Source organism: Oryctolagus cuniculus, chromosome 3 (genome assembly GCF_051225735.1).
Source record: "Oryctolagus cuniculus isolate XC-2025 breed Fujian yellow rabbit chromosome 3, ASM5122573v1, whole genome shotgun sequence".
Classification (NCBI taxonomy): domain Eukaryota; kingdom Metazoa; phylum Chordata; class Mammalia; order Lagomorpha; family Leporidae; genus Oryctolagus; species Oryctolagus cuniculus.
In genome coordinates, this window is record NC_142869.1 from 59,140,138 (window position 1) to 59,157,578 (window position 17,441).

Genomic DNA, 17,441 nt, shown 5'->3' on the forward strand with positions numbered 1-17,441 from the left:
TGCGGAAGCTGTTTACTTCTCTCCCAGCGCCATATTGTGGGAGAGCAGATGCATAGAATAAGTCTTAATTCGAGTAACTTAGTCTAGTCCGGGTTGCTCCCCACAAAACCCAATGTCCTTACAAATTCCTACAAGCCTGTTGATAATCTTGCCTTTCCTGACCAGCAAATTATTTCCATGTTTGCCTTCCCTCTGTAAATATGGAGGTCATTTTCTGTCCTTATAACTTACTGCAACTTAACATCTTCTAAACACATTTCTTTATTTCTGTCTCCTGTAATTAAAATGGAAGCTGCTTCTTGGGTACTAAAAGAGCCTCAGTTTCTAAAACTCTGCCTGTAACAATTCAGAAATGCAGTTCATTGCAATAAATGAGTAGAGGAAGAGGGAGAAAGAAAAGTTGAACTTCTATGATAACACCATCCTTCCTTGTACTGCCCTTGTTTGAGAAATGAAGCAGGGTATTCTGATAAATCGATCAGGTTGAATAAACTTAATCTGGATATTTAATCTGACTCTAGGCCTTTGGGATTTGGAGTGTTTCTTATCTGTGTCCTATTTTAATAAAGTCTTGGATTTACTTTTTAGTGCTTTCTTGTTAAAGGATAGCAATACTGTTCTTTGTTTTGTTTTTACCTAGTCCAGAATCAGATTGCATTAAATTGCCATCTCCTTTAAATGGTTCAACCTTTGGTAATTAGAGTAATAAAAAACAAGTTTAAGAATATGTTAATACTTTGTCCCTAGCTATCACTGGATGATTTGAGCATCCATTGATGATTCTAGTCTGAATCAATTATTATTTTAATGCTTGATATAGTGATTTTCTCACTGTAATATCTCCTTTTTAAAAAAAGATTTAATTATTTGAAAGTCAGAGTTACACAGAAGGAGAGGCAGAGAGAGGGAGAAGTCCTCCATCTGCTGGTTCACTCCCCAGATGGCCGCAACGGCCGGAGCTATGCCAATCTGAAGCCAGGAGCTTCCTCCAGGTCTCCCACATGGGTGCGGGGGCCCAAGGACTTGGGCCATCTTGTACTGCTTTCCCAGGCCACAGCAGAGAGCCGGATTGGAAGTGGAGCAGCCGGGACTCAAACTGGTGCCCATATGGGGTGCTGGCACTGCAGGCAGTAGCCCTACCCGCTACGCCACAGTGCTGGCCCCATATCTTCCATTCTTATTACTTGTTATTCTATAGAACATAATTTTCCCTTTCTGGCTATTGTTTCTTTAGTGTCAGTGTTACTCATGGGTGTTTAAAAAATTCAAAATAGTATTTTAATGTCATTATTCCATTTTGTATTTTCCCAGGGCTGACCAGTGTAAGTTCTGGAATCCCAGGTTTGTCATCACAGTTTTTGATACAAAAGATATAAAACAAAATAGATAGTGGAGGTACACAGAATAAAGTGGAAGCCACGAAGCTAGAGAGGTAAATTCTGGTGATTAGGAAAGACACCAGTGAACAAGTGGTATTTGGAGCGAACTTTGAAAAAGTGGAAAAATGGGAGTGGGGTGGAGTAGAAAGGAAGAAAACATCTGGATTAAATAAGACTTGACAGATTTGGTGTTGGACAATAATAGAGGGAGGCGTGGATCATGAGGTAGTTGAAATGCAACATTAAGAACTATCTGCACTTACATACAGTCATGCCTTTGCTCAAGCTAGTCTCACTACCTAGCATTACCTACCATGTCCCACCCTAGCTATTTCGATGAGGGGAGATAGAGGTCATGGAGGAGGAAATTCTAGGTAGTGAAAACTTCAAGAGCCCAAAGTTCCACTTAAACACTCCCTTCCTCCTGAAGCCTAATCAATATTCCTAATAAAAATTAATCATCCTTCTTTCCCGACAAACCCAGCATATTGTGTGCCTCTCTGTTCACAAGTCTATACTATTTTGTAATGCTTTGTGCTATTTATGTTTCTGGGTATGTTTTCATCCCTTAATGCAAGTGCCACATCTTAAACACTTTGCCCTTCTTCCCAGTTCTCAGCACAAAAACCCAATAACGGTTTTCTTTTTTTGAGTGGATTTTTGTGTAAGGTGTGAGATAGGGGTCTTGCTTCATACTTCTGCATGTGGAGATTCAATTTTCCCAGCACTATTTGTTGAAGAGACTGTCCTTTATCCAGAGATTGATTTTAGCTCCTGTGTCAAAGATAAGTTGGCTATAGAGGTGTGGATTGATTTCTGGAATTTCTATTCTATTCCATTGGTCTACACATCTATTTTGTAGGCAGTACCAAATTCTTTTGATTGTAACTGCCCTGTAGTACGTCTCGAGGTCTGGTATTTTATGCGACTGTCTTTGTTTTTGTTGTTTAAAATTGCTGTAGCTATTTGGCATCTCTTGTGATTCCATATGAATTTTAGCATCATTTTTTGTTAGATCTGGGAAGAATGTCCTTGGTATCTTGATTGGGATCACATTGAATCTGTAAATTGCTTTGCATATTATGGACATTTTGATGTTATTGATTCTTTCAAGTCCTTGAACATGGAAAATTTTTTCCCATTTTTGTGTGTCTACTTCTACTTCTTTCTTTAGTGTTTTGACATCCTTGGTTAAATTTATTCCAAGGTATTTGATTATTTCTTGTAGCTACTGTGAATGGCATTGATGTTAGAAGTTCTTTCTCAACCATGGCATTGTCTCTCTATATAAAGGCTATTGATTTTTGTGTTGATTTTATATCCTGCCACTTTATAAAACTCTTCTGTGAGTTCCAATAATCTCTCAGTGGAGTCTTTTGGATCCCCTATATATAGAATCAAGTCATCTACAATTAGGGATAGTTTGACTTTTTCCCAATTTGTATCCCTTTGGTTTTTTTAGATTTATTTATTTATTTAAAAGGCAGTTACAGAGAGGCAGAGAGAAATACATAGATCTTCCATCCACTCGTTCACTCCCCAGATGGCCACAATGGCTGGAGCTTTGCCAATCCGAAGCCAGAATCCAGGAGCTTCTTCTCAGTCTCCCATGAGGCTGCAGGGGTCCAAGGACTTGGACCACCTTCTACTGCTTTCCCAGGCCACAGCAGGGAGCTGGATCAGAAGTGGAGCAGCTGAGACTTGAACCTGCACCCATATGGGATGCTGCAGGTGGCAGTTTTACCAGCTATACCACAATGCCAGCCTCTGATTTCTTTTTGTTACCTAATGGCTCTGGCTAGAACTTCCAGGAATACATACCATCAAATTTCTAGAGAACATTGGGGAAGCCCAACAAAGACACTGGTATAGGCAAAAAGTTCTTGGAAAAGACCCCAGAAGCACTGGCAATCAAAGCCAAAATTGACAAATAGGATTACATCAAGCTGAAAATTTGCACTGCAATAGAAACACTCAGCAAATTGAAGAGGCACCTGACAGAATGAGAGAAAATGTTTGCAAACTATGTGACTGATAAAGGGTTAATATCCAGAAAGAAACTCAACAATGATAAAACAACCCATTCAGTAAAGAAATGGGCAAAGGGCTTGAACACACATTTTTCAAAAGAGGAAATTCAAATGGCCAACAGACACATGAAAAAAAAATGCTAAGGATCTCTAGCCATTAGGGAAATGTAAATCAAAACCACAATGAGCTTTCACCTCACCCCAGTTGAAATGGCTCACATATAAAAATGAGCAAACAACAAGTGCCTAAGAGGATGTGGGGAAAAGGGTCCCCAAATCCACTGTTGGTGGGAATGTAAACTGGTGCAGCTGCTGTGAAACAGTATGGAGATACCTCAGAAATCTCAACATAGACCTAAAGTATGACCCAGCCAACCCACTCCTGGGAATTTACCCAAACGTAAAGAACTTCACATGTGTAAGAGTGATATCCATGTTTACTGCAGTTCAATTCATAGCAACTAAGATATGGGATCAACCTAGATGTCCGTCAGCTGAAAACTAAATAAATTATGGTATATATACTCTATGGAATACTACACAGTGGTAGAAAAAATCCTGTCGTTTGCAACAAAATGGATATTAGTAGAAACCATTATACGTAGTGAAATAAGCCAGTCCCAAAAAGACAAATACCGTATGTTCTCCCTAATCTGTGGGAACTAATAGAGTACCTGAAAGGTAATCTTCAGAAGTGAAATTGACACTTTGAAATGTGATGATTTTGAACAGTCCTTAACTTGGCTGTTGAAGAACAAAATGTTTTATTTATTTAATTACTTTCATGCTATTTCTTGAAATCTTTACCTAGTGTATGGTTAATCTTATGAGTACAAAATTAACTGAAAATAGATCTTTGTGAAAAATAAGAATTGGAATAGCAGAGGGAGCAAGAAGGTTGGGAGTGTGGGGATAGGGAGGTCAGGGAGGGAAGAATCACTGAGTTCCTAAATGTGCATATATGGAACACGTGACGTTTGTACTCCTTAAATAAAAAGGTTTCCTGAATATATGTGTGAGAGATATGGAAGGCAGTCCAGAGGGGCTAGAGGGGGAGAGCTCTGAATGCTGTTTTAAGAGATTCAGGGTGACTTTGTAGGCAGTAAAGGCTGCAACTGCTTTTGAGCAGTGTGGTGCTGAGCAGAACTGTGATGCCAGAGGATTCAGTAGGAGGAGGAAAGGAGAGCATAGGTCCCCCTGCAGTCTGGCTCTGGAAATCTGGACATGCGTTAGAAAATGGAAATTGATGGTTCCAGCACTGTGGCACAGCGGGTTAAGCCAGGGCCAGTCTGCAGTTCCAGCATTCCATATGGGTACTGGTTCAAGTCCCAGCTTCTCCACCTCCAGTCCAGCTCTCTGCTAATGCTCTTGGGTAAACAGAAGAAGATAGACTGTGTCTCTGGGTCCCTGAACCTACTAGGGAGACTCAGACAAAGATCCTGGTTCCTGGCTTCAGCCTGGAACAGCCCTGGACCTTGCTGTCATTTGGGGAGTGAACTGGTGGATGGTAGGTCTCTCTCTGTTTAAGAAAGGGGAGAGGGAGGGAAAGGCATTGAGCTTGTTTTTGAGGTCTCCAGTCTGGATTACTAGGAGGCTGGCAGCAGCTTCTTTCCAAAGAAGTCCTGGGGAGTTTTACAGACAGTGTCTAAGGATTCAGCATGGTCCCTGTTGCTGATAATCCCAAACTCTCCCTGAACTCAAAATCCTGTATGCTATGGAAAGATTTCTTGACGTTAAGTATGATGAGAAATGAAATGTCTGTACTTGAGGTGTGAAAACATTGACCTTGGTGTAATGGACATTTCTCACTCCTCTTTAGTAACAGTTGTATTTAAAATGGACAGTAGTAACTGCCTTTTTGAACCTTCAGAGGTGGCTCCCTGAGAGCAGCTTACCAAAAAGCGAAGCAGTTGTCAGCTTTCTTTTGGCTTCTTTGTTTCTCCATCCCTTCCTAACAACTAAAAATTTGCTTTGCACCTGCTCCAACTGGGTGCGGAGTGATAAGCATCTTGCAAGCCCAGAAAATTGCAGTATCAAATCTCAGCCCCAACTGTGAGGCAGCACTATCCTCGAATCCCCGCTGAGACCTTGCTTTCCCAGTTCCCAGGAGAAGAACGCTCTCCCCTGGCCTCTTCTCAGCTTTGAACTCTGACCTAACCTTCTCTTTAGCTACAACTGTGCATTGCTCTGGGTGCTGGCTTTGACTCATCCTCTCGTACTCTTGTGCCCTGAACTCATCAGTAGGTCAGGCATCAGTAGCCCGGGGGTCATAGGGATGCCCAATTTGAATAATGAGTATATTTTTCCAAGGAGAAGAAATGTACCCATGTATTTTACTGTCCATTGCTTTTTTTGGAGGAACAAATGCTAAAGGAACATTAGATGTATTATCTAGGATTTGGTACATATACATAAACACTTCCTAATGTCCATAGAGTTATTTTTATTTATATCTTCTTTCATAAATTAAATGCTTTGTTATAACTCATGTATGTTAAGAGGAACATACATATATCACTGCTGGGACAATTAAAATCAATTCCATATTCAGGAATACTCATAAGAATTTCAAATGAAGCTAGTAGACACTGAATACATGTGTATAGTATCTGCACAGACATACGAGACATTTTTTAAAAATTTTCTTTAAGTTATACCAGTTTTGTGTATCTCATATATAGATTTAGGAACATAATGATGAGTCATTTTAAAGGGAAAGAAAACATGGTCACAGAGACAGTAACTTTGTCTTTGTTTCCTTTTTAGGTTTTTCAAACAGACCTAAGTCATTAAAAATACTCCTCAACCCCCAAAGTCACAAAAAAGAAGCTATTCAGGTCTATCATGAGAAGGTTGAGCCTCTGTTGAAGCTTGCAGGAATAAAGACTGATGTAACAAGTAAGTCACTTTCAGAATATAATTTTTCACCATTGAGAAAAACACACAGAAGTGGAACAATCTGAATTTGTTCTTAATCTCAGCATGCATAGTGACAGGTACTACGTAAAGCTTTGCTATGCACATTTATAGTGTCATCCAGCTCCAAGGTTGAAATTTCATTAGATTTTTGTAATTATGTAGTTTTTATTAGAATATTGCTGTTTTAGAAATTTTTAGGACTAATCATTTTCAGGTAGGATTTTTGAAGCTCTGCACTTTGTGGCATCTTCAGTTTGATGTTTGCTATTTTCACATGATTCTGCAGCTTGGCAAGTTGATTTCTACACACACTTATGTAATTGATGCCCTTCTATGGAATCATTCAGTAGACTGTTTTTGTTCTGACTCTGACCCCTGCTGGTTAGGTCAAAACTAAGCACATGGCTGATTTTAGAAGGATTTAGAAAAATCAAAAGCTTGCATTCATTGTCTGAAATAAGTAATATTTTGAAGCTTGTGCAAAGAAAATAGATTTTTGATAAAAATAATAGATCAGTGATAGCCTTTCCAGCTTTTTTGGTTAGGTGACCAAATTCCTTTGCCTGTTTGAGACTGTTGGATTTTTCCTGTGGTGGGAAATTGAGAGGTAGGGTTGATCCTATCAAGAGTCACAACTTTTCTAATTTTGTTTCTATGCAGCTGTACTTACACATACTATAGAATTACAGTGAATTTTATTTTTTAAAAGTTTTATTTATTTGAAAGACAGAGTTAGAGAGGTGTGTTTGTGTGGGGGTGTGTGTGGATCTTCCAACTTCTGGCTCACTCCCCAAATAGCTGCAATGGCTGGAGGTGAGGCGCTCTAAAGCCAGGAGCTTCTACCTGGCCTCCCCATGGGTGCAGGGGTGCAAGAATTTAGGCCATCTTCCACTGCTTTCTCAGGCACTTTAGCAGAGAGCTGGATTGCAAGTGGCACAGCTGGAAGTTGAACCGGCGACTGTACGGGATGCCAGCACTACAGGCTGGGGCTTTAACCTGCTGCGATACACTGCCAGCCCTGACCTTTTTTTTTTTTTTAAGATTTTACTTATTTGAGAGGTAGAGTTACAGACAGAGGGAGAGACAGAGAGAAAGGTCTTCCTTCTGTCAGTTCACTCCCTAAATGGCCACAACGGCCAGAGCCATGCTGATCCGAAGCCAGGAGCCAGGAGCTCCTTCCTGGTCTCCCATGCGGGTGCAGGGGCCCAAGCACTTGGGCCATCTTCTATTGCTTTCCCAGGCCATAGCAGAGAGCTGGATTGGAAGAGGAGCAGTGGGACTAGAACCAGCACCCATATGGGATGCTGGCGCTGCAGGCAGAGGATTAACCTACTGTGCCACAGCGCTGGCCCCCCAACAGTGAGTTTTCATTGATGGAAAACATTGCATAGGACACCTACTCAGGAGCTAAGACCAGAGGGCAGTTGAGTGCCCAGGTCCCAGCTGTACATTGTTGGGTAAGGGATTCATAACTACCTGGCATTGCTCAGCTGGAACCAAGGAGGCGGCTTCACAAAGTAAGAAGAGTCACTGATGCCTACACCTTGTGACATGGAGGATTGTGGGAATGTCAGCCACACTAAAAAGCATCTACCACACCCCAGAGAAACTACCATAAAAACCTGAGGAATTTCTGAATTAAAATAATATTGAAGTCAACCATTTATGTGGTGATTTTTTACCTCCTTATAGGTGACTTAAAAGGAAATGAGAAAAGTTAGACATGCTATTCCTTCCTGTTGAGAATTTTTTAAGATTGACTGAAGGAAATTTAAATTTATTAATTAAAAGTTGAAGGCCGGCGCTGCGGCTCACTAGGCTAATCCTCCGCCTAGCGGCGCCGGCACACCGGGTTCTAGTCCCGGTTGGGGCGCCGTATTCTGTCCCGGTTGCCCCTCTTCCAGGCCAGCCCTCTGCTGTGGCCAGGGAGTGCAGTGGAGGATGGCCCAGGTGCTTGGGCCCTGCACCCCATGGGAGACCAGGAAAAGCACCTGGCTCCTGGCTCCTGCCATCGGATCAGCGCGGTGCGCCGGCCGCAGCGCACCGGCCGCGGCGGCCATTGGAGGGTGAACCAACGGCAAAAGGAAGACCTTTCTCTCTGTCTCTCTCTCTCACTGTCCACTCTGCCTGTCAAAAAATAAAAAAAAAAAATAAAAAATAAATAAATAAAAAAAAAGTTGAATAAACTTATTCACACATAATTCTGTTCATTAATTTAACATGACTACAACAAGAAAGTTTGACATGGTTATTCTATATCATTAAATTCCAGAATCTCTTAGAATATTTACTTGATGTTCAACATTGTACAGAATGCAAGATGAATAAGCCATCACCTGCTTATGAGTGACATTTATGTTATGTATTCAAATAGTTATTTGAAATGTTACAACTAACACACACACATACACACTGTGGCATCTCAGCATGTACTATTAATTTTGACCAAAAGTTCAAGAATAGCATTTGAGCTTACAGTTTTTAAAAGGAAAAGGCAAAACTTCAGGAAGAAAGATGGGGTAGCACATATGAACAAGGAGAGGGAGAGTGTTAAGCCTGTAATATTTTAAGAATTTGTTTCATTATTTTGATCTATCTTCTTCAGTTTTAACTCCTAATTCTGACTCTTTCCATCATAAAATAGCTGCCAGTGAATTGGATCCTTTCTTCTCATATCTAGTGAGATGTGGAAGGTTTGTATATGTGCAGGACCTAACATGATTTAGTCCTGAAAATGGGTTAAAATTTCTTTCAGTTTGGCTGTTCCAATACAACATCTGTGCCTAATCAAGAACAATCATTCCCTTAATCATCCTGACCCTTCCCAGGGGCTGAGGGTAGACTTATTTTTCTAAAGATGCCCGAACTAAACGTAGGTTCTGTTAGGGAGGAAAAGGACAAAATGATTTCTGGGAAGGCTCTCAACAAGGCATGCTATAGGAAATTTGAGTCCAGACTATAGATTGATCTTTGTGCTAAATTTTATGGTTTACTCATCATACAGTGATCTACAATTGGTATAATTTTTTTTTATAATGTGAAAATCTGGTTTAGTTAAGATGACTCTACCAGCACAATGCAACTGGTACCTGAGTACTGAACTGAGACGAGAAATGATAGTGATGTGCTTTCCTTCCTAAAACAATTGTATTGGAGAGGAAAAAATGTTCTGGTTTTTTACTACATTTGTAAATGTAACTGAATTTTAAAATTTAGTTGATCATAAAATTAGAGCAAACTGGAATTACTCATTTTTGTGGACTAATTATTAGCTGCCTAACACTCCTCCTACAGGTGAAGCTATACAATTACATCCTATGCTTTTAAAATGATTTTAATATGTATGTTGAATAAATACAAATATAAAAAGTTTCTTAATTTGTGTGAAACACTGAATAAACATGTGGATACTTGAAAAGCTTTAATATTCCTGCCTAACTTGCAGTTATTTTGTGGCTCAAAATAATGTGTAAGAAATGACTTTGTAGGTTATAAACTGCTATAGAAACATGGTCATGATGCTACTTACTTCATTTTCATAAAATTATGCAATAATACACTTTCAAATCTTGAAATTAAAATATTTTACATGAAAGAATCAAGCAGAAACAGAACCTATCTTTTGCACATCCACTGTGGCCATTGTTTTTAACATATCTCTGTGTGCACTGGTGAGTCCAAATGGAATATGAATTATGTAAATTCCTGTTAAAACGTGTTAGATTATTTTCTTTATTTGCAAAGTAGAAAGGGAGGGAGAGAGTGAGATGAAGGGAAGGTGGGTGAGTGAGTGAAAATTCTCCCCATTTGTTGGTTTACTCCCCCAAATGCCTGTCATGACTTGGGCTAGTCCATGGCCAGAGCCAGAAAATGGGTGCACCATCCACATCTCCCAGGAATACAATTACTTGGATCATCATCACTGGCTTCCAGCGTCTGCATTGGTAAGAACCTGGAGTCAAGAACTGGAACTGGGGATTGAACCCTTGTCTTAGTATGTGAGACGTGGGTGTCATAACTGCTAAGCTAAATGCCACTCCACACAATAAATTATACACGATGAATAATTCATTGGACAATAGTGCTGTAAAGATGTGATACATGATTTGAAAAATTACAGCTATATATGTACATTATAAAGTAACTTTTTCCATAGACTTATTTTAAATGGATTTCACCACATTAATACAAATAAATTTACTCCTTTCATTTTGACTTATGCTGAAATCCTAACTACTTCTGATTATAGATGAGGTTCTTTTGAAATATTCGAGCTGAAGTGTCATGCCCCCTCTGCTTCCACCACCAACTGCAGTGTTTTAACTAACAACATCAGAAAAATTTCTGGAAGAACCTAGCAAGAATTGAGAAATTTGTCTGGTAGCCTATTTGTATAGAAATCAAAGAATAAAATGAATGTTAAGCCCATTCTGGATACATCATTTTTTTCTCTTGTTCCCAAATTAAAGCAGAATTCAAGACTGTTCTATTAAATGTGTGATAAATATTTTGAGAGTTCAGAGATTCATAAGTTAATTCATAAACAATAAAGTTAAGGCAGCATGAAAATCAGACTTAAGAGCATGTATAGGGTCCTGTAGTTTAACTTCCATGGTGTGATGGAGCACAGGTGTGCAATGCCCCTTGTGGGCAGCCAGATCGCCTTGGCTTGACTGTTTACAGTAGAGGTGGGACATAATGTCTGTGGGTAATACTTCTGGACATTCTTATCTTGACTTCATGGTCACTGGTTTTTTGAGCAAATTAGAAAAGGTACCACCCTATGCTGACTAACCAAACAGGTGCCACCTCTTCTAGACAGATTCATCCCAGGATCTCCTAGCTCATTGATCAGGGACACTAGTGATGTTTCAAATCCACATGCCCCTTTGTCCAACCTCCTTTGTACTAGGCATAAACTGTACCACACAGGGAACTTTTTCCTCTAGTAATTTTGCTTTACTAGGGTTAATGTTATCTTTTGTAATGTTACAAAAATGAATGTTTCCCATCTAGTGTATATGACTCATTGAAGAGCACTGTTGTGGAGCAGTAGTTTAAGGTGTTGCCTGCAATACTGGCATTCCAAATAGGCACAAATTCAAGTCTCAGCCGCTCCATTTCTGGTACAGCTCTCTGTTAATTCACCTGGGAAAGCAGCAGACAATGGCAGAAGAACCTGGGCTCTAGCCAACCCACATGGGAGACCTGGATGAAGATCCTCACTCCTGGCTCTGGCACTGGCTGTTGTGGCCATTTGAGAAGTGAACCAGCAGATACATAGATAGATAGATAGATAGATAGATAGATAGATAGATCTCTCTCAACTCTACCTTTCGAATAAATAAATAAATCTTTAAAAAAATCATTGCACTATCTGAAGACAGATGTCCTGTGTGTCCTTGATCTTTCCTGTTTGTGATAGGTACATCCATCTCCTTTAGTCATCTTTTGTATTAACAAAGTTGCTAGACCTTATTTTGGTCTTATCCTCATGTTAAATATGCTTTTCTGGATACAGTCTTGATCTCTGCCAGCTCAGGGGCTACGGGAGTCCCTGATCACCAGATGATTTTGCTACCTAAGCACAATTGTCAAGAAAGGGGGTTGTTGTCATTCTGCTCTTCCTTCTCCTTCTAAGATCATGCCTCTAGCTTCTGAGGATTTTACCAAGCCTCTTTGTATTGTTGTTGCTTACAGCTCTGCTTTGAAGCCTGCCATTCTTTGGAAATGCCTTTTTTCCTTGTTGATCTTATCAAGCAGAGAGCTGGGCAATCTGATGAAGCTGAGTCACAGAAGATGCTCGCAGCCTGAGGCGTTCCTCCTTGCAGTACTACCTGCATTTTAATAAAAACCTGCACAAATATTCATGCATCATATCTTGCTGGAGAGAGATGTCTAAGTGAGAAAGTCTTTTCTCAAATAATTGTGCATGTACATGGCTAATTATCTTTCCAAAACTCAGAGGCAAGTTGGGGAATTGGATGTTTCTTCTTGGACAATGAAGAGTCACCAAAAGGATTTATGCAAACAAGTGATATGATTAAATATGTTTGAAAAAAGGTCCTTATGGCTGGACTGTGTGAGAAGTTGAGAACAGAAAAGCATATGCATAAAAGGTAGTAGTGACCAGATCTAGGGCATTGGCCATGAAGAACAAAGGGATGCTGCAGCCCGATTAAAAGATGGAACTAATTGGCCTTGGCCCTAGGGTGGTTACAGAACATGGAAGAGAAAGATAATCTAGGAAGAAATACTTTTCCTATTTGGGGAAGTGGCTGGTGAAACAAAAAGTGCACTATATTTAAGAGGCAATATATTTGAAGATAGACATGGATTCCATTTTAGGCTTTCTAGATTTGAAACACCTATAGGACAGGAAGGAGAATAACATCCCAGGATCCTATCCCATAATTCAATTTTATCACTGGACTGAGAAATGATTCCTTATTTCCAAGTCTAATCCCATCTGATTTCATTTCAGCCTGTTTTCTCATTAGCATTCCACCTCAATGTCGAGGCATCACTCCCTTCTAGTCTTGTTTTCATGAGGAAGTCCTCTTTATACTGAAGAGTAGGAATTATCATCAAACATCTGTAAATTTTGAGGGCTCCAAATGTCCTGTAGCATAAAGGCAAAGGTTGGCCGATCCTATAGGAAAAGGCAAATAGGTGAAAGAAGAGATTAAGTAACACTTTCTGAAATTACATGGGCCCTAACGAGCAATTTTTTATGTTGATTTGGAGCAAGTTGATTTGAGTTTCTCTGATTCCAGAGCCCATAATAGTCTATCTAAATCATATTTTTATTCTTTCTTCTATATCTAAATAGTAGTCCTGAGCACACTTTATCCTTGTTCCTTGTTATTTTTCTTTATAATTATTGCTTTAAATTATGTATTCATTTTAATTAGTGCATATCTCCAGAATGCAAACTTCTTGAGGTCAAGGACTTTAATTTTCTTCCTTCTACTGATATATTTTAAGTGTGAATAGTCAGAATTGCTTTATCTTTTCTTTGTTTCTGATCAGTGATTTTATTTAACTTTTACAATATCACTTTAAAAAAATACTATTTGTGGACAGTTTGTGTTAGTGTATATCCAAATTCTATCTGTAAGATCAAAGAAAAAGACTGACATGTTTCCTAAATAAAAATAGCATTCAATCATAACATAATTTTAAATTTCATTTTCTATAAGATTTGGAATAATTTACCAAAATAAGGTTTGATATAAAAGCAAGACTTGCTAGTTCTCAGTGTTCGTATTTCTTTATAATGTTCTTAATTATTTTAATGTGTTTCTGTATGCATAATATTATATTGCATTTAAGGCTACCATTATTTGCTGTGGTTAATAATTAGCACATGTTTTATGATAACTTTCCAAATTTACTAGTATTAATATTGTACATCTGGTTTCATTGCAGCTTTCTTCTTAGATATTAGAGACATTCATATCGGTGTTAAGGTATTTTGAATAAACTATGGGAGAATTGCAATGCAACATTGCTGGATACAGAATGGCTCTTTTAGACACCAAGGCTAATAATTTTTAACAATATCTAAAAACATTGTAGGAAAAGCTTGAACCATGCTGGCACCAGGGACAGACAGGCATGAAAGATTAATGTAATCTTGCATATAATGATGCACATTCATACACAAAAAATGCATCTGCAATGTCATGTCAGTCAGCAGAAATCTTTGATGGGTAGGTACAGCTGTGCTGTCTCTTCTGGCAGAGCTGCCCTAGAAAATGCTAAATGTGGTTGTGATGCTTGGTGCCATCTGCAGTGTGCCCGTTTATCCTGTCTTCACTGGCATTCACAATACTGCGCAGGGCACCAGTGACTGTGGCGACAGCAATACAGAGTGACAGATTCATTTCCTTGGAGGATCCAGGCTCTGGTGGGCCAGTGTGCCACCCTCCTCTGTAGGTCTGGGTCTCCTGTCATTGGTGTTGGCTTGCCTTCCAATTTTCACTTCCAGCTCTTCCTCTGAATAGTCTAGCAATTCCAGACACACATTCTTGTGGTATGTAAATCTTACACTAACCTTTCAACTAATTTATTCATGTAAGGATGCCAAAGAAATTTAATATTGTTCAATGCCAGCTAATATGCTGTATTTTCAAAATACTGCTCCACAGCTTCGGGTTTAAAGGAAATGTGTCTTATTTAAGAAACACTAAATAAGCACCCAGGTAAATTCTCCAACCGCTGTATGTGGGATATCCCCAAATGACTTACACAGTTGGAACAAACATTGAGTATTTGACCTTCTTTTACATAAAGCTATAAAACATAACAGGAAACTAACATCTAACCCTCTTTCTATGATTGAAAGATAAATATTCAAAAATAAGCATTGTTTTATGACCTGACCATATGTTAACCATACAATTTTTTCAATCAAAGTTAAAAAGTGTATGGCATAATTTAAAACTTGCCTTGTTTGTGTGCTTATCTTTAATAGTAACAGAATATGAAGGGCATGCTGTGTCACTGCTTCAGGAATGTGAGCTCCAGGGATTCGATGGGTAGGTGATATTATTAATCTATGTGTGTTGTTTAGCTTACATTAGTAAATGTTTTGGTCAGTTTTGTCTGCATATTTGGGATATAACGATTTTAAATATTTCTAGTGTGGTTAATTGGGCTGTGTTTCATTTGTGTAATAACTAGCAATGATAATGACAATATGACATTGTCTTCTACCTCTCAGGACCTCTTATAGGAAAGCTGAAAGAGAAATCTCAGTATAAATGCTGGGAAACGAGAGGGTACTCATCTGTATATGTATGTTTGCATTTGTATTTCTTAATTCATGGGGCCAGTGTTATGGGGCAGCAGGTTAAACTGCCACTTGTGATACCCTTATTCTGTATTGGAGTACTGATTGAGTCCCAGCTTCTGTGCTTCTCATCCAGCTTCCTGGTAATAAAGGCAGTGGAAGATGACCTAAGTGCTTGGGCCCTTACCACCCATGTGGGAGACCAGGATGGAGTTCCTGGCTCCTGATTTCAGCCTGACCTAAACCTGGCTGTTGGTCATTTGTGGGGTAAACTTATTGATGAAAGATCTGTCCCTTTCTGTCTGTCTGTCTCTCTCTTTCAAATAGATACATGCATCTTAAAAAATATCTCATCCTTGGGGCCAGCCTTGTGGCGCAGTGGGGAAAGCTGCTGCTTGCATCGCTGGGATTCCATATGGGCACCAGTTCATGTCCTGGCTGCTCCACTTCTGATCTAGCTCCCTGCTAATGGTCTGGGAAAAGTAGCAGCAGATGATCCAAGTGTTTGTATCCCTGAACCTGTGTCAGAGACCCAGAGGAAGCTCCTGGCTCATGGCTTCAGCGTTGCCCAGACCCAGCCATTGTGGCCATTTGGAGAATGAACCACCAGATGGAAGATCTTCATTCATTCATTCATTCATTCTCTCTCTCTCACATTCAAATAAATCTTTAAAATAATTTAAAAATCTAATTCTTAATTCATGCCGGCGCCGCGGCTCACTAGGCTAATCCTCCACCTTGCGGTGCCGGCACACCGGGTTCTAGTCCTGGTCGGGGTGCAGATTCTGTCCCGGTTGCCCCTCTTCCAGGCCAGCTCTCTGCTGTGGCCAGGGAGTGCAGTGGAGGATGGCCCAAGTGCTTGGGCCCTGCACTCCATGGGAGACCAGGAGAAGTACCTGGCTCCTGCCATCGGATCAGCGTGGTGCGCCGGCCGCAGCGCGCTGGCCACGGCGGCCATTGGAGGGTGAACCAACGGCAAAGGAAGACCTTTCTCTCTGTCTCTCTCTCTCTCACTGTTCACTCTGCCTGTCAAAAAAAAAAAAATCTAATTCTTAATTCATGACTTTCACCACCTGATTATATAGAAAGGCACTCATGAAAGATACTATTAGTCATTTCATGTAATGACTATGCATTGATATTGAAATTTTTTTTGAAACTTACATTTTAAATTAAAATGTAAACTTACATTTTCATGAACATTTTGAAATGCCTCATATGCTATGATCCTCTTTTGAACATTTATTTCTGGTTTTATTAGCTAACCGTTGGTTAATTTAACTGTGGTTGACTGGAGGACATATTTGTAATAACGTTATTTGCAGAAAAAATAAAAGTGCTCATTTGAATTACCTCTTGGACTCTAGTAACAATAAAACAGGTGTGCTATTCATAATGGCCATTGGAAACCACTATCTCCAATACATTGCTGGAAGTGTGTAAAGATTGTGCAGTGGCACGCAGGCATTAGAAACAAGTTGGCTGGCATTTCCATTAAAGAATTGATTTGCTGAAGTCCTAGATTAAATGTGTAAGACTAAAACTTATATTTCTATTGGGAAGTTTTGTTTTTTTAACAAGGGTGAATATTTAAGAGTTTATAAAGGTGGCAAGTATGTGAATTACTTGTGTCACATGCTGGGAAGGGGTCAACAAAAGACCTTTAATTAAGGTCAGGCCAGGCAGTTGGTTTTGTACTTTCATCAAAGTGTAAGAGTTTTATTTCCCCAAAGAACTATTGAAATATCTTACTGAAGGTAGTGATACAAGCAAAGGGAATTACTTGGAAGGATTTTTAAAAAATGCTTTACTTTTTTTTTAATGATAAATGTAGCTGGTAGGGAAGAAAGTTTGGTAAGCAAAACATGATTTTGCAAAAAGGAATTTGAGGGGAGTAACTCTACAAAGCAATATGATGTAAGTATTAGGCTCAAGAGTGTGAGGTTGGAGATCACTTTAGAATTTTGTATTTAGAGGTAGATAGATAAATAGACAATATTTAGGAGGTTATCAACAAGTATACAGTTTAAGAAAAGTAATTGGGAACATGATGCTCAGTCGTAGCTTGTGGGGAGCAACTGGGAGCAACTCGGACTAGACTAAGTTACTGGAATTAAGACTTATTCTATGCATCTGCTCTCCCACAATATGGCACTGGGAGAGGAGGAAACAGCTTCTACACAGCTGCCTCCAGTTCAACCAATAAACAGCAGGAACTGCTCCTGATTGGAGGAGAGCAGCGTACTCGGCGTGTGGGTAGCAGAGTTGGGATTGGTGGAAGAGGACTATAAAGGAGGAGAGAGACAACATGCACCA

The 17,441-nt window shown here is 39.6% G+C and overlaps 1 protein-coding gene across 5 annotated transcripts in view; it reads left to right on the forward strand.

Annotated features, from left to right (window-relative positions):
* The window catches only part of CERKL (CERK like autophagy regulator), a 169,497-nt gene that overhangs the window by 115,255 nt on the left and 36,801 nt on the right, over positions 1-17,441 (forward strand). For 2 of the 5 annotated variants that reach the window (XM_089329053.1, XM_089329051.1), the window contains exons 3-5: positions 1,312-1,341; positions 6,176-6,307; positions 14,808-14,871. In XM_089329053.1, coding sequence (XP_089185179.1) covers positions 1,312-1,341; positions 6,176-6,307; positions 14,808-14,871 — 226 coding nt within the window. The remainder of the gene's footprint in view (positions 1-1,311; positions 1,342-6,175; positions 6,308-14,807; positions 14,872-17,441) is intronic. The other 3 variants (XM_070070503.2, XM_002712228.6, XM_070070504.2) reach the window with 2 other exon arrangements.